This window comes from Ailuropoda melanoleuca, chromosome 6, assembly GCF_002007445.2.
Source record: "Ailuropoda melanoleuca isolate Jingjing chromosome 6, ASM200744v2, whole genome shotgun sequence".
Taxonomy (NCBI): Eukaryota; Metazoa; Chordata; class Mammalia; order Carnivora; family Ursidae; genus Ailuropoda; species Ailuropoda melanoleuca.
The window spans coordinates 5,619,063-5,645,827 of record NC_048223.1 but is presented as its reverse complement, the minus strand read 5'-3'; the positions used below and the strand labels follow the sequence as shown (position 1 = coordinate 5,645,827).

The following is a 26,765-nucleotide window of genomic DNA, read 5'->3' as shown; positions in this document are numbered from 1 at the left end:
ATTTGGTATTAATCAAACACATCTACAGGACAGGTAAGAAGATATTAGGGATGGGAAATTTGCAGTTTAGTAATGACTTGCCTAATTTACAATTCAGTAGTAGTAACAGCAGCAGAGTTGACATCTCCAGAGGAATCACACCAAACGCTTTTCTCAGGAAATCCTCATTTGATATATTTTGCTCATAATTTCACATTGTATGGAGTTTTGTGATGCTTGAAGGCAAGTTAAATAAAATTACTGCAAAGGTGGCAGAAAGTCCCTAGCTGTAGCAACCAAACTTCTTAATCACTTTATACATGACTTTAAAGACTAAATCTTCCAATTTGTCTGTATTCAATGTAGTATCATTTAAAAATCACTTCTATGTTGAATATACTTAACTGTCGAAAGGTGTTTAAGTTTGAATTCTTGTATCAGTAAGGACAAAATATTAACTCAACAGTACTTCCCAAAAGGATGGCTGCGCTTTTTACAATCTAATAACTTGAGAACAATATAGAGAAGCGATGCCTCCGTAGAGTTGATCTATTCACGGCAGTTACTAGTGCCTTCTAAAAAAATCATCGTTCAATCCCCAAAGCTATCTCAGGACTCTGATTTTTAATGCCATTATCAGGAACCACCTTTTTCTCAGAACTACTCCTCATTTTAACTATTCGAGCGCTAGACTAAAAAGCATTATATGTTCTCAGCTACTGCTAGAGTCCGGGTCCCCTAAAACTTACACCAAAACAAGGCGCTATAGTTCAGCATTTCCAAGTTATTTTTGCAGTCGTGGCGTGAATCTGAGCCAACGTGCCTGTGTGGACCGCCAGACAGCCCCGGGTCCCCATGGCCACCGCAGAAGGCAGCCCCGGGGCGCCGCGATGCGGAGTTGGGGTGGGTGGGCCTGGAAACACTAGCCCGCTCCTCACGGACCACGCAGGGAAATTCTCTTCGAGCAGAAGCAAACGGCTTCAGGGCCGCGCTGTGAAAAAACAGGCGGGGAGCAGAGCAAACCTGCCAACTGCTCATCCCTTCTTCTTCGCGGCGGTTAGGACAGAACTCCCGGCTACACCAGGCCGCGTCGGTTCTCTCTTCATGACACTTTCCATTTAACTTCGCTTTTTCCGTACCCGCTCAGGAAATTTAAGATGCCTCCACAGATAATAACAGACGCCAAAGACGCGGCCCGCAGCCGGTCAGCCAACAACTCACGCCTTTCCCACGTTTTCACCGCAGGCCCGCCCCCGGCCTAGAGGCGCGCGGGCGCTGGGAGACGCGAACTCCCGCCAGGCGTGCCCCGCCTCGCCCCGCCCCCGGGCGCGCGCCCCACCCGGGTGAGGGGTGAGGATCACGTTGCCCCGCCCCCCTGCCGAGGCGAAAGCCGTCGGGAATGAAGGAGTGGCAATTCCTCAGTTCATTTCTTTCTTTCCCCCCCCTTACAGCACCGTCTCCACGATAGCAAAAGAGAGGCCCCAGTAAAACTCAGCAATCATAAAAGATTAACTGTCAGCTAAAAGTCATTTCGCTACCAAATCTCGCCAGTTTATCCCTCCCCCAACAGCTCAAGCTCCGCCCCCGCGGAACCGTCCCCGAAAGCCATCCCCGCGGGCTCGCGCTTACGCTTTCCGGGCGGCGCGCGACGCGTTCGCTCCGCCCCACGAGCCCCGCCCCCTTGCCCCCTCTCCCTCTCTCTGGAGAGCCACCGCGTACGAATCGGGGCGTGAGGCGTCAGGGACACGCGGGCACCTCATCCTTCCCACCTTCCTACACTGTTGCTACTTTTCGGTGTGAGACATTCCAGCTTCTCTTCCCCTTCCGTGAGTCCCTCTTTCTCTCTCCTCAGAGACCCCGCTCGCCCCACAGGCGGCCACTGCCGCCGCAGCTCTCGCGCCCCGAGCGAGCAGTACGCGTGCGCGCGCGCGCGGGCGCGCAGTCGCGCGGCCGTCGGGTCCCCGCGCTTCCTCCCCCCTCCCGCTACCCTATAACTTGGTTGGCGTGCAGGAGGCGCCGCCGGAGTCGGAGGGCGGGGAGCTCGGAGGAGGGAGCTCGAGAGTTGTGGAGACTAGTGACTGGGAGAAGTCGCAGGCTGCCTTGGTCTGCTCCTTCCCGCTCCCCGTCTTTCTCTCTTACACACCTACTCCGCCTCCCGCCCCAGCCCGCCCTCGCTCCTTCTCTCGCCCGGGGACCCCTTCCGGTCGCTCTCCGGGTTTCGGCGCGGCGGGGGCGCCCACGGGGTGCCCTCGCCCTCCGGGTGCGTGTGGACGGGCGGCGGGCGGGATTGTGGCGCCTGGTGCCCCCGAAGCTGGGCCGCCTGTCCCGCTCGCTGAAGCTGGCGGCACTGGGCAGCCTGTTGGTGCTGATGGTGCTGCACTCGCCGTCGCTGCTCGCCTCCTGGCAGCGCAACGAGCTGGCCGACCGGCGCTTCCTGCAGCTCAATAAGTGCCCAGCGTGCTTCGGCACGAGCTGGTGCCGCCGCTTCCTCAACGGACAGGTGGTGTTCGAGGCGTGGGGCCGCTTGCGCCTGCTGGACTTCCTCAACGTGAAGAACGTCTACTTCGCGCAGTACGGCGAGCCCCGCGAGGGCGGCCGCCGCCGCGTGGTGCTCAAGCGCCTCGGCTCGCAGCGCGAGCTGGCGCAGCTCGACCAGAGCATCTGCAAACGGGCCACCGGCCGACCTCGCTGCGACCTGCTCCAGGCCATGCCCCGCACCGAGTTCGCGCGCCTCAACGGCGACGTGCGGCTGCTCACGCCCGAGGCGGTGGAGGGCTGGTCGGACTTGGTGCACTGCCCCTCGCAGCGCCTGCTCGATCGCCTGGTGCGCCGCTATGCCGAGACCAAGGACTCCGGCAGCTTCCTCCTGCGCAACCTCAAGGACTCGGAGCGCATGCAACTGCTGCTGACCCTGGCCTTCAACCCCGAGCCGCTGGTGCTACAGGTAGGCGCGGAGCCCGGGAGGGGGGCGTCCTGCCGGGAGGGGCCGCGCGGGGTAACAGGAGTCGGAGAAGTGGCTCCGCCGGCGCCCGTTGCCCGGTTTGGAACTGGCCCGGTTGGGCCAGCCTGCGGGCGTGAGAAGGGGGCGGCACTGGGGGACCCTTGGGCGCTGTGTCAGATTGCGAAAGGCAACCCGGCTGGTGGAGAGTCTGTTCTTGGCACCTGGACAGGGGCGCATCTCGGATTTGACTGCGGATCCTTTAACACCAGAGGGAGCGCGTCTTGTACGTTCCCAAAATGTCTCTCCAGTGAGTTTCCTTGGGCTCCTCTCCCTGCCTTTCTGCTTTTATCCGCTGGGGTTTGCACTTCCACAGCGCGGTCTGTTCAGGAGCCCTTGGACCTTTCTTTCTTCTCAAGTGTTTCCATTCCGCGTTTGCTGTCCCCTTTGGTACTCTTCGTGCCTGGCCTAACTTCGGCCCCCAAATCTTAGTTTTCTTCTTTATCTCCCTTACCTGGCGGGTCATTGGGGCAGCTAATTTTGGGACAAGCTGGGGAATTGAGACTGTGGCCAGGTTAATCTATTGAGCCGAGCCCTGCTTTAAGTGGGATTAGGAAGAGGAAAAAGTAAGGCATCGTTGGACTTGGGGCTGGGAGGATTTGAGGCCAACACGGACATTTTCATCCTCATTCTATGACCTGCTGTATTCATCTGGTAATTTGGCTGCAGGAAGGAGATGAAATGTTAGGCCAGGGTGAGAAATAGGGGAAGGAGATTTTTATCTCTTGTCTAGTTGAGTTATTGGCTTTCTCGGGACTTTATTTTGAAAACAAACACATCTTTTAGGGGAGTAGGTTGGCATCTTTTTAGTGGTGACAGCAAAAAAAGAAAACCCAAGAAACTTGACCTTTGGAGTAGAAACGGAGTTTCTGCACATTCCCACCCGGCTTCAGTGTGGCGTCCTTGGATAGTGGTTCCAACTGTGGGGTTCTGACCCTTCCTGTAACTGCAGGAAGGTTACCTTGCTCCTTTTCCATACCAGTTTTGCTGTTTATCAAATACAAGAGGGGGGCATGAGTTAAAATTAATAACTAACTTTGGTATACTTCATGATCTTTCTGTGCTGCTGAGAATGTTACTAGTGGGGGGTGTGGTTGTACAGGATTTTGGGGTTTTTTTTTTTTAATCTGAAGTGCATGAATAGGAATGTATGGTATTCATTTATATTGCTTTCTTTTCTCAAGTTCTCAGCTGCCCAGTTTAGCTCAGAGAAACCAGCTTGGTTTGATTGAGTTCGACCGAATAATTTTAACACAAAATAAATACTTTGCCTCAAAACTTTAGTGTGGGTCTTAGTAAATTGTAAGCTACCATAGGATGTATCTAACAGGTTACATTTAAAGTACAGATTATATGTTAAACACTGCTCTAACAGTTAGTGGTGTATAAAACTGGTTAAACTTCCCTCTAAGAAATTATTTTATTAACTAGTTTCAGTAAAACTAGTTAGTGTATAAAGCTTAAGTCCATATTTTTTGATATACATTTGGCTTGAAAACTTTTTTTTTTTCATTTAAACTATCTTTTATCTTTGAGAAATAGATGTTTGTATTAGGATGGTTGGTCCCTGTAGAAAGCTTCAGCAGTGTATTTGCAGATAATCTGTCAAATTCTCTGGGACCCAAAAATTTAGTAAGGATCTGAGTAGTAGTACACATTTTCTGCACTCATAATAGTGGGTGCCTATTGAAAGATTTTTATCAGGTAATTCTGAGTATTGGTTGTATTAGAAACAACAACTACAACTAATATTTTAAGAACACTGTATATCCAGTTCTTTATAAAGACATCTTGGCATTTGATTTGCACTGAGGAAAATTTGCTTTATTTGGGAAGCTTTTATATTAAATTTTTGAAGTTTGAAGTTGTCTTGACATTTTCAATTTACTTTTTAGTTGAGATAGTTAAGTGTGCTTGTATCTTCTTTTCTGATTAACTCTTCCCTCAAACTTTTTTTCATCTTCATATTCTTGTAATTTAAACTTAGTGACAACATGCTCTGAGTGGGTGCATAGATGGGATATAGGATAAGAGTTTGTTTTTAGTATGTGAGGAAATATATGTTAGCATGGTTAATTTTGACTTTTGTATACTGCATTTGAATTTAAGCACCCCAGTCCTGAAACTAGTAAGTGCTGTGTGAAATATAAATTTGAGGTCTTTAATACCAGTCAGTCATCTTGGTATGTTTAATTTTTTACATGATGAACAAGCAAGTTCAATGAGACTTATTTTTAAATAAATTTTCACAGAGCTGCTACTTTCTTTATAGAACCACTTCACCTGTGGGAAAATTAGTGAGTTAAGTATGAACAATGCAATTGAGGTTTGATGGAATAAAACCACTAAACTGAAAGGAATCTTAAAATCCTGTGATCAGGTACAAAGATTGTTACTAAGTCAAATCATGATGTTTGTTATTTCTGCTAACTAGACAAATGAGTACAAGTTTGGTATTTATATGGGTTTCTGTAAAACTGTTAGCAGCTATTTATGGTACTATGCGCTATTAATTAATAATAGAAAACCTCACTCAAATTTGGCTATTTGTGCATTTTGGTTCGTGTACCTTAAAAAATATTTTTAAAGATCCAGGCATGTATTTTACAGCTTAAAGAGGAACTCAACATTTTTTTTTTTCCAGGAGAGGGAGCTACTTATTGAGTTTTTGGACAGTTGGTGACAAATTAGATTTTTTTTATATTGTCCAAAAATTAACTACTTTGGGGGAAAAAAAGTCTTTTGGACTGACTTCATCAAACTATTCTTAACAAAAGTTCCAGTGTGGTAAACATGCTTCCAAAATAAATATTTAAAAATCTCCTTTGATAGGTACTAAAGAAAGAACAGAAAATGTATATAAATTTTGCCCATTAAACTTGCCTCTTCTGATTTTAAGAAACAATAACAAATTGAATTTTCTGTTATGCCTCGAAAGAAGACATGGAAGGTACTAAGTGTCTGTAAGACCTATTATATGCATACCTTATCTATGTAAGGCTATATCAGTCTGTAATACAGACTTGGCCAGAATGAAATGGAATGAAAGTACAACTCTCTTCCCTTCATTGAATAGTTTTATTAGCTTACAGTAGCTTATCTAGTTCAAAGGAAAGTTGTTTGGCCATAGAATTATCTTCTAAAAAAATTTTGTAAGCATCAAGCAACAAAATAATGCTAGAAACTTTATTTTCTACACTGATACTTTATTTCTTCACAGTTTTACTTCACCAGGAAGTATGTTTTAATTATAAGTATGCCATAATCCTATGAAGAAAATTGGAGAGAGGGACTTTGTTAATTTTTTTCTTGTGTAATAGCATACTTGGAATATTGGAAAATCAAGGTGTTGAAGTGTTGTCAAAATGTCAAGGTTATTGGTAAATTTTCTACCAATATTTGTAGTTACCTATTCTTGAATTTATAGAAGTTGTGTGTATTAGAGAAAAATACTGTCTGGATTTCCTGAAGCCCAAACTGTCTCTGACTTGATGACCTAGAGATAATGACGATGATTTTATTTATAGAAACAAAGAAAGCTCTTGTTTGTTTAGGATGGAGGAATTGGGGATTTGTTTCGCTACATTTGTAGAACTTTATTTGTCTTAAATTTTCTGAATCATGGTTTAAATAGGAGTTCCTTAATTTTTACAGTATGTAACTGTTAGTATGCTATAGATTTTTAGCTTTTACTTCAATTCTTGTAAATGATATAGTACATGCAAAACACGTTATGTGGTGCCAAATCTGTGTTAAACACTCAGTAAGTGTTAGACATTAAATAAGGTAAAAGTAACCTTAACCATCTACTAGTTAATCACCTGTTTTGAAGCTTGTTTGGAACATGGATACACCTTAAAAACAGTTACGATTCAAACTATGAGCCATACCTTTAGTTACATTGCTTTAGTCCATCCCTATATTACATGATGAATTTTTTACAGAAAACGTTGAGTGAACGTTGTTGATTTGTCCTTAAAAATACTTCTAAAGGAGAGAATATTTTTAAGGTGTACTGCCCAAGATATGGTTTTTCAAGTAAATGAAAGACTATGGCCATTTAGCTGTCTTACTTTGGACAAGTTGATAAACTTTTTTATGGGACTACTTATCTATAAAATGAGACTATTAGATTAGGTCCTTTCCTTTTTATCTCCAATATCCTGTCAGTCTCAAACCCTTGATTCGAGAAATGATTTTTTTCTACTTCTCTTCTGATTTGACTTTAACTGGTGGGTTTAAACTTCTAAAAGGGGAGTGGGGGTTTTGGTACTTGGTCCCTGCTAGAAGGTATGGGAAGGAGGCCACGATAGATAACCCTGTTTTCAGGCTTGTCTTCCTCCCAAATTTTTACACACACTAAATCAGATGAAAACAAAACGAAAAAAAAACAGAGTTTGCCTTTAAAGGAAAAAAATATGGAGCTCAGTGTAGCCAAGTATCTTGGTGTAGCCAAGTATCTTGGGGGGCAATGGCATTTTGAAAGGATGTTCCAGACTTTGTCTCAGGAGTTTCTTTGCAAGCAGCCGCTTAGGGAGCCACCTACTTCTCTCCCACTGGATGCTACTGTGGTAACTGCATTCCCAGATTTTCAGAGATGGTTCTGAGTAGGTAGCTCTAAGTAGAGCACTTTTAATCTAATTCATACCTTAAATCCAGGGGTTTTAGTGTTTTTCTGGTTTTTCTTTAAATCAGAGGTTTTATAGACACTTGAATGTACTTCATGAAAGAACAAAAATAATAAAATAATTTTGTGTCCCTCACATCCAGAGACTTTTATTTTGGAAAGATTATAGAAACAGGCAATCACCCTTAGGATAGCACCACTTCCAGATCAGTGGAGCAAAATAATTTTGCTCTACTGGCCTGTTTTCTGGATTTATTCATGTCTTCTCACCATTATTAATTCTGAGGTTCCTTCTGTCCTTTGTCTAATCTACAAACTAATTTCTTCATATTTCCACCACACAGATCAGCACATATTCCTCACACATGTTGGTAGGGAATAAAAAGCTTACTTTTTGGGGATTTGCTTTCTAGACATGGGTAGTCAGTTTCTCAGGATCATCAGACTGGTTTTTATTTTCTGTTTTTCTGGTTTATGGTTTCTGGCCTACTTCCTGTATTGCAGTCATTGCTGCTAACTTCACAGAATTGCTGACATTTTTTTCTGTCTTCGCTTTTCATTCATTATGCATATATTGAACTAATATGACCTTAGGATATAGGCCCTGAATTTTCCCTACCATACAATGAACTTTAGTAAATAATTGTAAGGTACTAGTTTAAGATGTGGATAGTTATTCATACTGGTCATAGACCCTGAAAGGTTTTAAATTATGTAATCAAACCTTCAGTCCAATTTGTATGCCTTTATTAAAATAGATTCTTAATAGAAAGTTACCTGAAATACCTTTGAACCTGTAACCCTGCATTTAGAATCAGAAGAACTGGACTTTTTTTGTTCATTTGGTAAATAGTTTGTTATAAGGCGATTGGATTCAAAGGATCTTTCTAGGCAGCAAGTAGTGTGCTGTGTAGGAGGTGGGTATAGAAATAAATAATTATAATCAGTATAGCATAATAAGCCCTATTAAAAAAAAAAAAACAGATGCCTGCACTCTGTCAAATGATTCACTTAGGGAGAGACATGAGTGTATCTCTATAGGTGTGGATATCAAGGAGGATTTCATTGAGTTCTGAATTGAGTTCTGAAGGCGAAGTGAATTTTTTTTTTTTTTTAGATTTTATTTATTTATTTGACAGAGAGAGAGCCAGGGGGAGAGGGAGCACAAGGAGGGGGAGTCGGGGAGGAAGAAGCAGGCTCCCAGAGGAGGTGCCTGATGTGGGGCTCCATCCCAGAATGCCAGGATCACGCTCTGAGCCTAAGGCAGACGCTTAAGGATTGAGCCACCCAGGCGCCCCTCGAAGTGAATTCTGAAGGATAGATGGGATTTTGACCTTGGCTGGGGCCTGGGGGGACAGGTTGAGTGGTGGGGGCAGTATTGAGATAGCATTCTGTACTAACTCAAAGTTGTCAAATGGTCACTTGATGTTTTAGAGCCTTAGTTTTTTAATAAAATAGGAATTATAATAGTTACCTATAACAAGATTGTTTTAAAGAGTAAAGGAGATAGGGTTTTTTGGATAATATACACAAAATCTCTTTCATTGTAGGTTTTTTTTTTTTACAATATGTTACTACTTTGCAAATCAGGTTATTTGTTTTTAGATAGTTGTAGTTGAAAAGTTCTTTAGTACCTTATGTTGGGCGTGTGCCTTCAGCTCGGGTCATGATCCCAGGGTCCTGGGATTGAACCCCATGTCTGGCTGTCTGCACAGCGGGGAGCCTGCTTCTCCCTCTCCCTGCTGCTTCCCCTGCTTGTGCTCACTTTCTCTGTCAAATAAATAAATACTAAAAAAAAAAAAAAAAAGAAATATATGCATTTTACTCTTCCTATGACAAACCTTCAAATGTTACCTTATTTACATGTATATACACCATAAATACCTATGTAGTTGCTGCTTCAGGTTATAGGTTTTTTGAATAATAATTAAAAGGAGGGTTAGGGATTTGTCCCATATGAAGTACTTTGAATAAAAAGAATATTGTAGGAAATAAAGTTTAGATAAAGATACAGCAATACAAAGCAAATCAATTTTTCTCTAAGTTATTATAGTTTAATAATTCTAATTAGTACAGTAACAAGTGAGAATTTAAAAAAAAGGATTAGGTCTGTTCTAATTTCTTAGGCTGAAGACACAATCTTAAAAGACAGATCATCTGAGCTAGGTATGATGCTTCCGGGTCTTCATATTTTGCCTTTCTAGTGCACATTTGGAGTTTTAACTATCTGGCATCTGGCAAGACTTGTGTGGCATTGCTCAGTCATTCCGGGAACTGATCTAGATACCCTTAGGATACAGTGAAGATGGCAGGCTGGGACAGTTTGTGCTGCCTTTGTGTTCTGGGACACTAGGTGTGGGTAGCAAACAAAAAACAAGGTAATTTCAGATTTTACGTACTATAAAAATAACAAGGCCGACTCCTCTAATGGAGAATTGGATTGGGGATAGAATACTCTAAATTGGGTGATCAGGAAGAGTAACATTTCAGCTGAGGTGTAAATGATGAGAGATACAGCCAATGGTGTGAAGAACTGAGGGCAGAGCGCTTTTGAACAAGAGATATGGCAAGTCCAGAGGAGTAGGGAGCACAGAAGTAGGGAGGCCTGGTAGAATGTAAGATCATAGAGGTAGACAAGGATCATATCCTGTACAGCTTTGTAACCATGCTTAATGAGTTTAGGATTTTTCAGGGCAATGTGAAACAGTAGAAGTGTTTTTAGTAGGGCTTGATTTGGGAGAATGGATTGTAAGGTGTATCTGAAAAGCTTTTGCACAAGATTGTAGGAGAGTATAGTGGTTTGGATTAAGATGGTTGCAATTAAGGTTATAAAAAGTGGACAGAACCAATATATTTTGGAAAAATAATTGACGAGACTTGCTGATGGGCAAAGGTATGATGGAAAGGGAAAAACACAGGTTATCTCCTGGGGTTTTGGTCTGAGCAACTACTAAATAATTATTATGCTGTGGAAGCCCAGAGAAGAAATGGCTTTGGGGTAGGGGAACCAAGAGTTTTGTTTTGTCTATAGTGAATTGAAGGCAGCAACAGGAATACAAATCTAAAACCAGGTATCAGGTTTAACAGAGAGAGATACTGTGCTACTAGAGAATAGTTTGGTCTTTTTTGGAAGGGTGATGTTAATTCAGTTTATGTTTTAAAGGAACCAGGGGAATAAGTTAGTACTTACCATTCTACTTGTCAGACTTTAAAGAAATTAAATCTTGACTAAAGAAAGCGAGGTAGTATTCTTGGGTTATTGGGTCCAAAAGAAGTTTATTATGCTATATCCTTTTTCTTTCTTTGAAATTTTGTCTTATTGGAAGTAAATATTTGAGTATGGTGTTTGTAGATATGTATTTCAGTTTAGAGATGTGGATCACACTTGCTGATGTGACTGTAGGTAAGAAAGCACCAGTTGAGACAAGTAGATTTATGCATATTTAAAACTTGTGGCCAAGTGATTTTTTTTTTTTTTGTGGGGGAAGTGCATTTCTTAAGCTATTTATTCTAAAAGGTAATTAATTTCTACTAAACTTATGTAGATTTTTTTTGTTGATGTCTTTTGACATTAATTTCCAATTTTAGAAACAGCTGTTAGACATGATATTCAGTGAAAAAACATACCCTTGCTATTTTCAAGGCATTGCTTAATATTGTTGGAATTCTAGGTGGGTGGAAAATGGCATTCAGAAAATTATTTAATGAAATAAATGGAACATGTCCTGTAACTTGAAAATCTTGAGATTGTTAAGATTCTACAGTATTTACAATGGATTTTGGCCACTATTTAGCCATATAAATTAAGAAGCTAAAGTCTTAGAGAAATTTTAGCAAAAATTAGGTAACTGTTAAATCATCCCAATAATTTTACTATATTCCCCGTCCAGACAGTTCACAAAACTGTGAATACATTAGTCTGTCACCAGTACAGTTGACTAATCTCTGTGAACAGCTGTTATAACATGCGTTACTACAATGGGATTTTGTTCAGATTTGGGCTTTTAAAAATAATTTGAAACTTAAATTGAACTTTTAAGCATTTTCTATTCTTTTGATAACATTAACTTTCAATAAGTATTCTCAAGTTTAAAGTAGTGTGTGTTCAGAAATGCCAGTTCTGTAGAAAACCTATAACCAGATTTTAGATTTATGTTTTGATTATTAATAGATTTTTTTTCAGGTCGGCTTCTTTTTTCTAGGAATGTCCTCCTTTAAAAAATTAGTCTTGTAATACATCTTTTTAAGCAAGCTACAAAGTTATGTTCCTTTTAATGGAATGTTGTGAGGTAGTAAATAGCTATAAAAAATTTTATTTCCTGTATTAAAGGAAGTATGATCTTTTACTTTTTTTAAAGATTATTTATTTTAGAGAGAGAGCATGAGAGAGGGCAGGAGTAAGCATGGGTCGGGGAGGCAGAGGGGGAGAGATTTCTAAGCAGACTCTGAGCTAAGTGGGAAGCCCAACACAGGCTCGATCTTACAACCCTGGGATCACGAACTGAGCCAAAATCAAGAGTTTGACACTTAATCCACTGTGCCACCTAGGTGCCCTAATCTTCTAAATTTAGCATGCAAACCCTACTTTTGGTCATGTAAGGAGGAAAAAAAGAGTAGGTCACGAGTTCTAGAGTTGACCTCCTACATTGTATGTCTTTTTAAAATGACTGTGTTCTGACATAATAGAATAAAATGACCTTATTAATCTGGTAATAGTGGTTATTGATCAAAGGATATTGTGATATTGTAAAAGCTTCTAGTTTTTTTTAAAGGATAACATTATATATCACAGGATATTTGTTAATTCCAGTATGTGCAATGTTTCTGAATGTTAAGGCTTTTGGGGTTTTTTTTTCAAAGCATGTATACCATGTTGAGTTTGTGTTTTATTCTGTAAGTCCCAGCATGATCTGGTCCCTACCTCCCTTTACAGACTCTATTACCTCAAGCCATTTCCTCCTCATTCATTTTTGTGAAGCTACTGTGGCCTTTTCTTCAGGACTGAGAAGACTTTCTAACTCTTCTATGGCCTGGAACATTTTTACGGCCCCCTCCGCAGTCTGTCTAATATTATACTCATCTTTTTGATCTCAGCCTAAGTAGCACTTTCTTAGAGGTTGCCCTTTACCACACAATCTGAAATAGGTCCCTACTTCTCTTTCTCAGCATACTCTACTTCATAATTTGTAACAAGTTATGTAATTTATAATTTATATGTATTTAATAATCATTCTCCCAACTCAGGTTGAAAAAACTTCCTGAGAATAGGGACTATTTTATTTACAGCTGTTTACTTAGCATTTCATGATGGTGTCTAGAATTTTTTAATACAAAATTTGTGTTCTCTTCATTCCACAGTGACTCACTCACTCTCTTAACTCCAACTGCTTACAGTAGTCAGTGAAATGGGGGTTAACCTATAATCTTATCTGCAATTCCAAATTTAAAAACCTGTAGAAACTAGGGTTTGTCAAATTTAAAAAAATATGAAAACTTGAGACTTATATGCTTTATCCCATCTAGGATGTATGAGCTTACATTATTTTCACAGTATAATATGTCCCAGATTCTCAATAATATGAGTATGCAATATATGCAGTTGCCTTTCCAAAATTTGGAAACTTCTGAAACAGGAAGATATTGGATTGAGGGGTTGTGCCAGCCTGAGTTTACCTCTTTCTCTGTGTGACTTTAGGCGGATCACTTAAACTGTGCTAGAAAGATTGAACTAGATTTACAACTCATGTAGTTCCACCCACTGTAGAATTCTTAGATTTCACATCCCTGTTATAAACCACATAAACTATCATGATGGTTGGTTTTGATCAATAAATAGATGATAGATTACTTCAGCATTTAGAGTTTATTTTGTGGTGCTTAACTATTATAAATGAAAAAGGAAATTACAATGTTGAGTTTATGTGTATACATATTATCAAGTTTTAATTTTTTTGTATTTTTAATGCTCATGGATGCCCTATACATTTTTTGTAGCATTAAGCCTTCTAAAAGTTTGTAGCTAATTTATGTATTACACTGTAAATTAGAAACTACTAGAGGACAATGATGATGCTTTTAGGTGGTTCTTGACTATATTTGGAAGATGTTTGTTATTTGTATATGACTTTCAGTAAGTGATATGAAAATAAGCATAGCTCTTGATGAATATCTGGACTTCTTATATAGTGGATTTAAATAGGAAGTACAAAATGTTTTGGTAAGCAATTCTTTATAAAGTAGTATAAATCTGCAAAGTACATTTCATACTCTTTCCTTTGGTTCTTGGGTTGTCTTGATGAATATATACAGTGGTACAAATATTATTCCAGTTTTACAGAGGAAAAGACTAAGCTCTAAAGTTTTATTCTCATGAGATGCAGAGTGAGGGTGAACCTTCAAGGTATCCTTGTGATTTCAAGTCCATTATTTACTTGTATATTCTACTGTCTTTTAAATATGCAAATTTTATAAAATGTTATATACCATAAAGAATAGAAATATTTAAATTTTCTGATCTTTAATATTGAGTGTGTACATTTTATGTCACCTTCATTTCATTTTCTCTTAAAATGGAAGATGACCTTAGTGGTTTTGTTTACTTATTTCTGAAACTTTGACTTTAAGGTACTGTCAATGCCTGTAATATTATTAGTATTACTTGAGTTTTATGGTATCCAAGAGGTAGCTTGCAGTTTTCTATTACACAAAAAGAGAGAGAGAGAGACATAGTGATTTATCTTAGGTTTCATATTCAAAATACTTTTTATTTTATAAATTAACTGAAGGCATTTAATATTTCCTTAAATCTTAGCAGATAACCATGTTTATCTTAATTCTTTAATTTCCATTTTTAATTTTTACATTGGTAGTAATAGTCATAGAATTTTTCTTTGGGTGCTCACCAATTTAATTTTTTTTTTAAAAAATTCCAGTAATGGAAAGGAAATACATAAATTTATAACTGTTTTGTACCTTTGTACAATTTTAAACTAATAATTTAGTTTTAAAACTTTACCTATTATACTTCGATGTACATTCAGCCTGATGTAAAACCCTTAACAAATAATTGGAGTGCCTCCGGTAAAGTTAGAATTTAAACCATTCCGAATTTAAAGACTCCATCCTTCAAATGAAAAAGTATTTGTACATATCTTTACAATTGTAAATAACTCATTAAAATACACACATTTTATGTCCACTTACTTTAAACTATGTGCCTATTGTTCTAGGCAATTTGAAAATCTGATTTTAAGGGACGCCTGGGTGGCTCAGTTGTTAAGCGTCTGCCTTTGGCTCAGGCTGTGATCCCGGCGTTCTGGGATCAAGCTCCACATCAGGCCCTTCTGCTGGGAGCCTGCTTCTTCCTCTCCCACTCCCCCTGCTTGTCTCTCTCTCTGGCTGTCTCTCTCACTGGCTGGCTGTGTGTCAAATAAATAAATAAAATCTTTAAAAAAAATCTGATTTTAATATTTGTTTTTAAATAAAAATTGTGACTCTCTGCAATAAATTTATTATCCTAGTTACCCTGGGGTTTTTTGGGTGTTCTTTGTTGTTGTTTGCTTGTTTTGTTTGTTTTTTTGCCCTGGTGGAGTTTGGTAAGCAGAAAGTAAGTTGTGTTTCTCATTGCTTGATAAATTTAACAAGTCCACGCTGTAACATCTTAAAATTTTGTCAAGCTCTGCTTGACCATGGTAATTTGGTTCCAAGCCAGAATTGTTTTAAGTAAAAATTAAGTTTTGGCTTCCTTTGAGCATTTTCTTTGTACTGCAGTGTGTTCAATAGAATTCTTTTCTCATTAATGAAATCTGACTATTTTGATTATACTATGAAAAATTCCTGTCATCTGAGCTAGTAGTGTGGATTCATTTATTAAAGTTCTTCCAAAAGATTAGGTAGCAAGCTATATGAAAGAATTATAGTGCTCTTCTTAAAATGAGGCATAACGGGATTTCAGTTAATATTGTCAGAAATCACTGTATGAATATAAAATTGCTCAGTGTGACATTTGTTCATATATTTTATCCTTTTCTATGAGGGACTTGGGTAATGAAGTGTATATTTGACTGTCATTTGCCAGTTGGAAAGGCTCCAAAAACAAGGAGGCATTTGTACATGTGCAGATGTTGGCAGGGTTCCCTTTTCTCCTGTTGTCAAAGACCATTTTATTTTCACAAAGATATGTTTGTATCTGTTCTACAGTATGGCATGTGAATAATATACCAATAATGTATGGAGGAATTTTTTGTTTTACTTTTTGTGGGACAAAATTATATAATTTCATATATTACCAATTTTTAGTGCTTTCCCTTTTTTTTTCTTTTAATGTCACGGACTTTGTACATGAATATTTCTGGGAAACAGTTAAATCTTTTGTAATTATTTGTGTAAATTTTCAAGGTTGAGGAGGTATTTTAAAATTGGGAGAAAAAGTTGAAAACAAGATGATTAGCAAACAGGTTTTTGCAGCTCACATTGGACATGAGCAGTTTCACTTTTCTCAGTCCCCAAAAGAAATAAAAAATTCTCAGGTATAAGGTGAAAAATGTGCTTCCCTCTTCCTTCTTGCTAAAGAATCAAGATGTTGCCTTTGAATTAAAATTGAATCAATTCATTTACTATATTTAAAGATTCATACTATCATATCTAAATTTTTAATTTACATAATTAGTGTTTTATCACAAAACTGCAGATATTAAAATTTAAAAGAAAGTTGCATATACAAAAAAACAAGTACAGTTACTGTGCATTTATAGTCATAGTTGAAAGGAAGCACAGATGAAAGTAGGTGATTATGGATCAAGTTTAGTTTTAAGAACATTTTGTTTTAAAGTTGATAAATGTGTTAATATTAAGGATATTATTGAATTTTTTCAATTTTATGAAAATTGAGGTACTAAACTTAATATTATTTACTTGCATAAGCGGTGCAAGAAGAAGAGCCTCATCTCTAGCTCTTTAAATGTATGTAGATTAGGGTGCCTAGGTGGCTCAGTCGGTTAGGCATCTGCCTTTGTCTCAGGTCATGATCCCAGGGTCCTGGGATCAAGCCCTGCATTGGATTCTCTGCTCAGCAGCAAGTTTGCTTCTCCCTCTCCCTCTGTGATCTGTCTCCCTTTCTCTGTCTCTCAAATAAAATCTTCCAAAAAAAAAATGTGTGTAGATAGCTCAATTTTTAGCAATAGAAGTAATCTGTATTTATATTCTACAGTGTTTTGCTCTGTTTCCCCTACAGTGTTTATGTAAATATCATTTTATAACCCCCCCCATTTTAAGGAAATGGCTTCCTCTATACTTCCTCTAGTTTTCCTCTAGTCATGTTATCTTCCAAAAGTTGTTTAAAACATTACTTCCCATCCTTTTGTACCACAATGCTCGTTTTGTAGGTGGGCACTTTGGCACTCTAAAGTATCTTAGATAAAGCCTGACATTTAAATTTAAAGTGACTTGTTCATCAACATGAAAGACTTTTGTTTTAGGATGTTAATTTTCCCAATGGTTATAAAATCCATTAAGAAAGCTTGCTAAGATTAGAAGAATAAATAATTTTAAAATTGAGCTAAAGATGAAGAGAAATACAGTGGTAGTAGAAAGGGAAACAGGACTGACTTGGGACCAAAGGTACTTGGAGTGCAGGTTGCATCAATAGGATATCAGATTGCTCTTTGAAACACTTCTATAAATCCCTCTCTAAAATGTATCCCTGCCTGCTTGTGACTAAGTAAGATCTCTATTAAACACTCTCTTAGGACCCACACCACTTCCTAGTAACTAACGCTTACTATACTCCAAATTATTTGCTTAGTATGTGTCTTCTCTTCTAAAATTTTTATTTTAGAGACCCTCTGTTTAGTTCACTCTTAATTGCCAACACAGCATAGTGCATGGTGCCTGGTTAATACTTGCTGGCTAATAGGCCTGCAGTGCTGTTCATTCAAAAGAAAGGATGGTTGTCTGTATTTACACCAAGTCAAAAAGATACAGGAAAATGTAAATCTTCCACATTTGGTAAGAAGGAAGGTGACTTATGTTTTGTTGATCAGTTTGGTTCTGAAATTTATGATAAGCAGGACTTATTCTGTTTTAGCTTTATAATATAGTTACGTATTTAAATTTTTTTTCAGGTCCATAGTATTGATATGAATTAGAAAATAAATCAAATTTATCTCTCTCCAACTCCTAAATATAACAAGAAATCCAACCGCATGTCTAGTAATAATCTCTGCTGAGAGGATCTGGGGGTAGACCTAGAATATCTTCATCAGAATCTCTTATAATTTTAAGATAATTCTTTTGTAGAGTTTTCCATCTGATGAAGGTTGGCCATTTGCAAAATATCTTGGAGCTTGTGGAAGAATGGTGGCTGTAAATTATGTTGGAGAAGAATTGTGGAGTTACTTTAATGCACCATGGGAGAAACGAGTTGACCTCGCTTGGCAATTAATGGAAATAGCAGAGCAGCTTACAAACAATGACTTTGAATTTGCACTCTACCTCCTGGATGTCAGCTTTGACAATTTTGCAGTTGGTCCTAGAGATGGGAAGGTAATCATTGTGGATGCTGAAAATGTTTTGGTTGCTGACAAAAGGTTAATTAGACAAAGTAAGTATATAACTTACATTTGCTTCTTGTACACATTTTTTTATGTCAAAGTTTATATGAAACAAACCTTTAATTTCCTTCTTAGATGGAAGCCTTACTCTTTGTTTTATTTTACCAGTATCAGTAAATGCAAACCAGTTCATTATGCTTGTACTCTTAATCACAGTTTCTCTGTATTTAGTAAAATATCCTTTGGACTCAAATGGACACAGACATACTGTGTGTGTGTGTGTGTGTGTGTGTGTGTGTGTGTTTGTGTGTGTACATGTCTTTTTCTTACAGTCCGCTACATTCTGTGGTTTAGGAGTGCAATGCAGAATTGTTTTTATGTAATTACAGACTACCAGAGAAACTTTCTGCTCTCATGGAGGTCTTATTTTTGTGTGGGATCACTTACAGTGATGTTCTGTGTTCCATTGTTCTGTGGAGTCCCTATGGTGATTTTTTTTTTCTTTTAACCATTTAGATGATTTCTAGCACTGCAGATCCCTACTTTTACTTGACATTATTCCATCTTACCAAAACTTTGCTCTCCATTTATTTGTGAGCTTGTCATGGAATAAGTGGGCAGACTGTCTGAAGTGTTTTGAAAATTAAATGCCACAGGCATTTTAAAGTGTCAGGGACAAAGCCTGTAACTGTATAACTAATTTACTTAATAAAAGAAACTGAAAGGTGGTTGTTCTATGGCGAGGGTCTTATATTTTTAATCCCCTCTTCTCCTGTCATATGAGGATCTTTTGATGAACTGGGACCAAAAATGTGTGGCACCTGGGGAATACAGTGAAAGTAGCAGCAATTTATTAGGTTGACACTTAGGTTTTGCCTGATCTTACCTTGATCCTGTTAAATACTTGATTTTTCCCAGTACCTTGTTTTGATTCCATACTCACCCAACTACTTTCTTATTATTTCTTGACTTGCTACGTAGATCTTCCCACAGGGAATAGACACCCTGCTGGAGTGCTTTATTCTCCACTTATTTCTTTCTACAATTGTGAATGTTGCAGCAGCTTACACCATCCTTTTCTTTGTTACAGTGTACAGTTCAGTGGTTTTTAGTATACTCACAAAGTTGTGCAGCTTACACCATCCTTTTCTTTGTTACAGTGTACAGTTCAGTGGTTTTTAGTATACTCACAAAGTTGTGCAACTTGCCTAAACTTTTAAAATTTTCATTTCAGTGTTTGTAAAAATAATTTCTTGTAATTTTTTAATGCAGACATTCTTGGAATACATGTCACAGTTTTATAACAACTATTTCCTAATCTTGGATTAATACAACTACACAAATATATTCATACAGTGAGCATTGCCCCAGTGATACCTTAGCTGTGAACAGTTGTTTTCAAATGTCTCATGGTAGAGTTGTGTAAATATCTACTTTGCAAAACCCCATGTTTATTTATTCACACTCTTTTCTGAACTCCTTGTAGTAAATGATCTTTATTTTCTCCTTCACAGGGAAACTGAGATTTTGCTGTGGCAACTCCCTCAGTGTCCTTCCCTTTGTTATCTAAACTCGTAAAAACATTACACATTCATGCCTCTATTTCAGACACAGTAGATCCTTCTCTGGGAATTTGTTGCATTAGTTATCTTCAACTTCCCACTCCCTCCTTAAAATCCAGTTTCTCTTCCCTCCCCATAAACAAGTGTGTCTAAGGCTTTTTCTGCTTTCCCATGCTTTTCAGCTGTTGTTAGAAGTATTGCTTACTCTGCCTTTTTCTACTCTCAGCCTCCATTCATTTCTCCACCCATTAGAACCTGACTGAGAATTCTGCATTACCATTAGTAACCACCTAATTGCAAAATTTATGAAGTGACTGTTTAGTAACAACTTCCTGAAATTCTTCCATCCTTTGGTTTCCTTCTACTCACATAGTTTCTTTCTTACAACATAAATCTGATCTTTTTTTTTATAAAAATTTTTTACTATGTTATGTTAGTCACCATACAGTACATCCCAAGTTTTTGATGTAAAGTTACATGATTCATTACTTGCATATAACACCCAGTGCACCATGCAATACGTGCCCTCCTTAATACCCATCACCAGCCTATCCCAATCCCCTATACCCCTCCCCTCTAAAGCCCTCAGTTTGTTTCCCAGAGTACATAGTCTCTCATGGTTCATTCCCCTTTCTGTTCACTCCCCCTTCCTTCTTCCCTTTCTTCTCCTACCGATCTTCCTACTATTTCTTACGTTCCATAAATGAGTGAAACCATATGATAATCATCTTTCTCTGCTTGACTTATTTCGCTTAGCATTATCTCCTCCAGTCCCGTCCATGTTGCTCAAATGTTGTGAAATCGTTCTTTTTGATGGCTGAGTAATATTTCATTGTATATATGGACCACATCTTAATCCAGTCATCTGTTGAAGGGCATCTTGGCTCCTTCCACAATTTGGCTATTGTGGACAATGCTGCTGTGAACATTGGGGTGCTTTAATTATCTCAGAGAAGCCTGAAATGTCATAGGTCCCATCCCGGATTGTATCCAAGAAATTCGGAAAGAATTCACCCTTTAAACGGGTTTGCAGGAGCAGTCCTTAGAATCAGGTTGTTTTCTGTTACATCATTCAAATGCTGAAGCTCCTCTTCACTTAAAGAAAGCAAAAACATTAATTTGAAAAGATATATGCACCCCTGTGTTTGCTATAGCATTATTTACAATAGCCGAGATATGGAAGCAACTCAAGATGAATGGATAAAAGAGTAAGTGGTGTGTATATGTATGTGTATATATTTATATACATATACACAATGGAGGTTTAGGCATAAAAAAGGATGAGATCTTGCCTTTTGCAACAACATGGATGGCCCTTGAAGGCATTATGCTAAATGAAATAAATCAGGAAGAGAGAAAGACAAATACCATGATTTCACTTATGTGAAACGTAAGAAAAAAAGAAAAAACAAAAACCAGACTCTTAAATACAGAGAACAAATTGATGGTTGCCAGACGGAAGATGAGCAAAATAGATAAAGGGGATTAAGAGATACAAATTTAGAGTTATTAAATAAATCGAAAAGATGGAAGTACGGCATGAGGAATATAGTCAATAATGTAATAATGTATGGTGACAGTTAGTGACCACATATGGTGGTGAGCATTGAATAATGTATAGAATTGTCAAATCAATTTGTTGTGTATCTGAAACTAACAATGTTATATGTTAATTATATTTCAATTTTAAAAAGTAAGTGCTTGGGGCGCCTGGGTAGTGCAATGGTTAAGCATCTGCCTTCAGCTCAGGGCGTGATCCCAGCGTTCTGGGTTCGAGCCCCACATCAGGCTCCTCCACTAAAAGCCTGCTTCTTCCTCTCCCACTCCCCCTGCTTGTGTTCCCTCTCTCGCTGGCTGTCTCTCTCTGTCAAATAAACAAAATCTTTAAAATAAATAAATAAATAAAAAAGTAAGAGCTTAAGGCAAGCCAATTTTTTAAAATTTTGTGACATATTTGAATGTGAATGTTTCAAGCAAAAGTAGACTAAGTAATGTTCTCTGTGTACAAAAGAAACATTAAAGAAAAAAAGAAAAAAAAAAAAACCTTCTTTATCAGGGCCCAGCCTGCTTCAGTTTTAATATCCCTCTGTCTACTGCCCTTGATGCTTCAGCCACAATGGCCTTTTGGTTCTCGAATGAACCTTTTTGCTCCTGGGCTTTTCTGTATGCTGTTTCCTCTGCCTAAAATGCCTCATCTGTCTTCCATATATAGCTAGCTACTTGTCCTTTGAACCTTAGCTTAAATGTTACACTTGACCACTATATCTACTGCTAGGGAAGGTTGTTTCTTTCATAAACCTTTCTATTGTTAAAAACGTTTATTTCCTTTGTAGCATTTCCCACTATTTATGATAATGTTTATTTATTTAATGTCTATTTCACATACTTGATAGTAAGCTAGTGAGGGCAGGAACCATCTATTATTTATTTTGTTTACCAGTATATACCCTTGCCTGCCATAGAATAAGCATTCAAATAATTATTTGCTGAATGAATGAGTTTTTTTCTACTAACCTCTCCTCTGTCAGCACCTTAAGTTCCAAGGTTCTGTCCTGTCTCTGTTTCTTTCTTTGCTTTCAACATGCTTTCCAATATAATTCAGCTCTTCTCTTGGCTCCATGAAGCACTTGTATATTGATGTGTTCTATGTATACTGTACCTCTGACTTCATAGTCCTAAGTTTCAAATCTGTTTCTAGTTGTATTGTGATATGCCCACCTGAATACCTTATAGTTACTTTATATTTACTCTATATTTATATAAAATGTTAACACTATTATGTAAATAATATCTGCCTTGTCATCCAATTAGAACCTTAAACTTTACTCAAAACTTTTACAGTTTGGCTTTTTTTTCCTGACCATTAGTTACTATTGTCACCTTAGTCCCTCCAGTCTTCACACAGTTATCTTTCTATAAAACAAATCATGTTCATGACCACACGAGGTTTAACTTATTTCTCTAGCCTCATTTGTACCTTCTCCCCGGGTAGCTGCCTCACACTTTAGCCTCCATGAACTTATTGGTTCCTGAATCAGTTGGAAAAAGCCCTTAAGTACATGCTTTTGCACATACTTATACTGGGCCTAGCATACTGTTTTCCCATATTTCTTTTCACACTTGCTTATTATTTAAGAGCTAAGTCAGATGTTCTCTATGCAGCTTTCTACAGCCCGAGGCAGAAGTACTGCTTCCTCTGTACTCTTGTAGCATTGAGTCCTCTGTATGGCACTTTCTTTATGCAATGGAAAGTTTCCATCTAGACTGAACCCTTCAGTAGTTACAGACCTTGTCTGACCTTTCGGCCTGGCATTGGTGAGCTCCCACTAAATGTTTATATATAAATTAATAAATTTCAATGTTTAAAATTATAATACAATTTAGGAACAAATACTGTTGTGTTAATTAGTAAACTGTTGTATTTTGGGAACGAATGAGAACTCTTCTAAAATGCATTTTTCTTTTTTGCTCTTCCCCCTTTTACAGATAAACCTGAAAATTGGGATGTATGGTATGAAAGCAAATTTGATGACTGTGATAAGGAGGCTTGCTTATCCTTTTCAAAAGAAATTCTTTGTGCTCGTGCAACTGTGGACCACAATTACTATGCTGTTTGTCAGAACCTCTTATCCAGACATGCCACCTGGCGTGGCACTTCTGGAGGACTTCTTCATGATCCACCAAGTGAAATTGCCAAAGATGGCCGACTAGAGGCCTTGCTGGATGAGTGTGCCAACCCAAAGAAGCGCTATGGCAGATTCCAGGCTGCAAAAGAACTGCGTGAATACTTAGCACAATTAAGTAACAATGTGAGGTAGTCTATGGTGAATTTTTCTTTTCTCCATTTAAATAGCACTGGCTAAAACTAAACCACCAAAAACTATCTGGAAAAATGAAATTTGGAAATAATAACATTCAGGAGATGATAAACTTGCACTGATATATCTTATGTTAACATCAAAATAAGACATTACTTCAAAAATCTCGTGATGCTTCTGCAAATAAGTTTGTTCTTACACTTTGGAGACTTGAGCTATCATCATTGACTGCTTTGCTCCCCCGAATGCCTGAGTGGATTAATGAATATTGTGAAGCTATTGGAAATGAGTCTGATAGTTACATTGGCTTGTGTATCAAAGGGTACTTGGTATTTGACTTAGTTTGCTTTACTATCATGATTTTGTGAATCTCTTGCATTTACTTTGAATGTCCAGTTAGATTGGCCTGTTTTATAGGCCACTTTTTCCTTCTAAAGTATAGGTGTTTTCCCCCCCTCATTTTTATGTTTTTTATTAAATTTTACACATTCAGGTTATTCTAGGTGTTTATTTAAATTTGAACTAGTTTTTGTTCAGTGCTATGCGGTACACATTTACTGTTAGGGCAAGATTCCCAGGTTTACTGTATTTTCAGAGAGCTGAATATTTTATTATGTAAATAATTTTCTCCCCACTTTCTGTGGTTTCACCATTGCATGAAATCATTCAAGGTTATTTAACAGTTATATCCCTCTATGCTTATAATTATAAGTGTACACTAAACACGAAGTTTGGCATATGTTACAAAATGTCATCTTGTCCTTTTAAAGGCTTTAAGGAGAGTATACTAGCAATCTACACCTTTATGTTGATGTTGATTGAGGAAAAAAACCAGTATTTTTAAAATGCTAACTAGTCCAAGATAGAAATGCATATGCCAAAGAAATGTTAGATCTAGTGTCATGGTTAGATTTAAAAATTGGTCACCTATGTATTCTTATTATCACACTTCCAGTGCTATAACTCTGTGATTACATTCAGATCTTCCTGATTATTCTTTTATGTTTCAAAGGTAAGCTGCTTCCAGGCATACATGACTTAAAGATATCCTACCTTATATCCATTGGTAGTTTTGGAGAAATTAACATGGTATAGTCATCATTTGAGTTTAATTGGGCATCAAAACTTTTTATTTATTGATGGACTAGTAATTTTTATTGAAAAGCATAGTTTAGCCAGTATGCCCAACTTGGTCTTCATTACTCCATTGTTAAGCATCAAAACATCAAATTTAAGTATGTGGATAAAAATTAACGAATGTGTGAAATTTGTGGGCTATTTTTAAAAGTTACAGTATATAAATCGACTATCACTAACATAGGTGATATGTATATATTTTTTTTAATTATCGCTTTAGCTTACGGCAAAGTTTGGTGTAGTGCGCAGTGTTTAGTTCTAGACTGACCTTATTCTAAATCAGAAAGTGATTAAAATATGCACAACCAAAGCCAGGTTTTTCTTTTCTCTTTCATTCATTCAGCAACTATTTATTGAGCATCAGCTCTGTGCCAGGCACATTACTAGCTGCTACACACTGTCTAAGCGTGACATATGGTTAAGTAACTTTACAATGATTATCAAATACTTTAATGTAGGTATTTCTTGAGATAGCATTGAGTTAGGATGGTGCATTCATGTTATTTTACTGTTGTGAGGTGCATTCATGTTATTTTACTGTTGTGATAGAAATTCTACTTGTACCATCTGTAACTGGGTTGCTACAAAAAAAGCATGATGAAATCAATAATGTTAATCCCAGTATAAAAACTGGGAGGAGAAGGATAAGGTCTCTCCATTATAAAAATAGATTGCATTATGTTAATTTTTATACATCCATATATTACAGATATCAACTAGCCCTCAAAGAAACATTTAAGTGCTAGAAATTTTACTAAGCTGACTTTGTACAACTTCGGAAAACTTTTGAGGGGAGCAGGTAAAATTATTTGTGAAACATTCACCACTTAGAACTTCAAGTAAAATACACATTTTCAAAACAGAGCACCTTTTATATTTGGTAAGTGTTCATTACAAACTTTAGAATGCCAGTCACAGAGGGTTGTCTTTATGTGGCTTAGCAAACATTTATCTTACTTTGGAAAAGTGATTGTGATTGCAGAACAGGAAGTGAGAAAACACTGCCAGCAGTGATTGCTACTGGAGGTAGTTGGTTACAACTACCATTTCCCCCATGAGATTATGTGGAATTTCTTTTATCTTTGGAAAAAGTTGAGAAGATAGTAAAAGAATTAGGAATTTTAAATTACAGGGAAAATATGTATGTGAAAAGCAATAAATATTTTGTTCACTTTGCTATCAAGATGTTCACTATCAGATATTTATTATACAGCAGCAATTTATATTTTTAATCATTGCCCATTAATAGACACAGTAAAATATTTTTGAATCAGACATTTGGGGTTTGTATGTGCATTAAAATTGTCTTTTGTACTGTAAGTTACTGTTTAATTTGAATATTTTATCAGAACTGTCTCCCTGTGCCTTTATAATATAAAGTTGTTTCTACAACTTTTAATGATCTTAATAAAGAATACTTTAAGAATCACACTTTTCAGACTATCTCTTAACTTCAAATATCTACATTTTTTTGAATGGAAAGTGAGGTTGTGTAGATAAGTTATTTTTTTTTCCTCTTGCATATATTTTGATACCATTTTCAGAAACTATCTGGTTGGCTGCGTGCTGGCCTTAAGGTTTGTGTGTTTTGTTTTTCTGTAGTAAAGTTTTCTCTATAGTAGATAACTTTTACTGCTGACATGGGGGTTTTAAAAAAATGATGGAATTTTTCAAATGTATACAAGAGAATAATATAATGTACAATAGTTAACTATGGTTATACTAATTTCAAAAGTTAGCAACATGTGGCCAAACTTATTTCATCTATGCCCCAACCTACTTGACCCCAGGTTATTTTGAGCAAATCTGAGAGACATTATTTGATTCAGTGGTACACATTTCTCTTCCAACAAAATCATAGTACCATTTCACATCTAAAAATTAACAGTAATACCTCAGTATCACCAAAGCAGGAAAGCTCTAAAATACCAGTGTCTTTTCTCAAAAGCTCAATATCCAGCTGCAGGGGTTCTAAACTGCTGGCTACCTACATAGAGTTAATTTGATGATCAATAAGGATAATAACTAAAATGGACCAAAAAATCGTAGCTATGTAAATTATGCATTCAAAATGTTAATAGTCAACAAAGACAA

The 26,765-nt window shown here is 37.7% G+C and overlaps 1 protein-coding gene across 1 annotated transcript; it reads left to right on the top strand.

Moving 5' to 3' along the window:
* Positions 1–1,678: 1,678 nt before the first annotated feature.
* DIPK2A (divergent protein kinase domain 2A) lies at positions 1,679–26,099 on the top strand (the record flags this gene model as incomplete). The annotated part of the gene is made up of 3 exons (XM_002916868.4): positions 1,679–2,923; positions 17,901–18,204; positions 23,203–26,099. Coding segments are annotated over 3 exons (1,881 nt in total), but the record flags the coding sequence as incomplete, so codon positions are not given.
* Between the last annotated feature and the right edge of the window lie 666 nt (positions 26,100–26,765).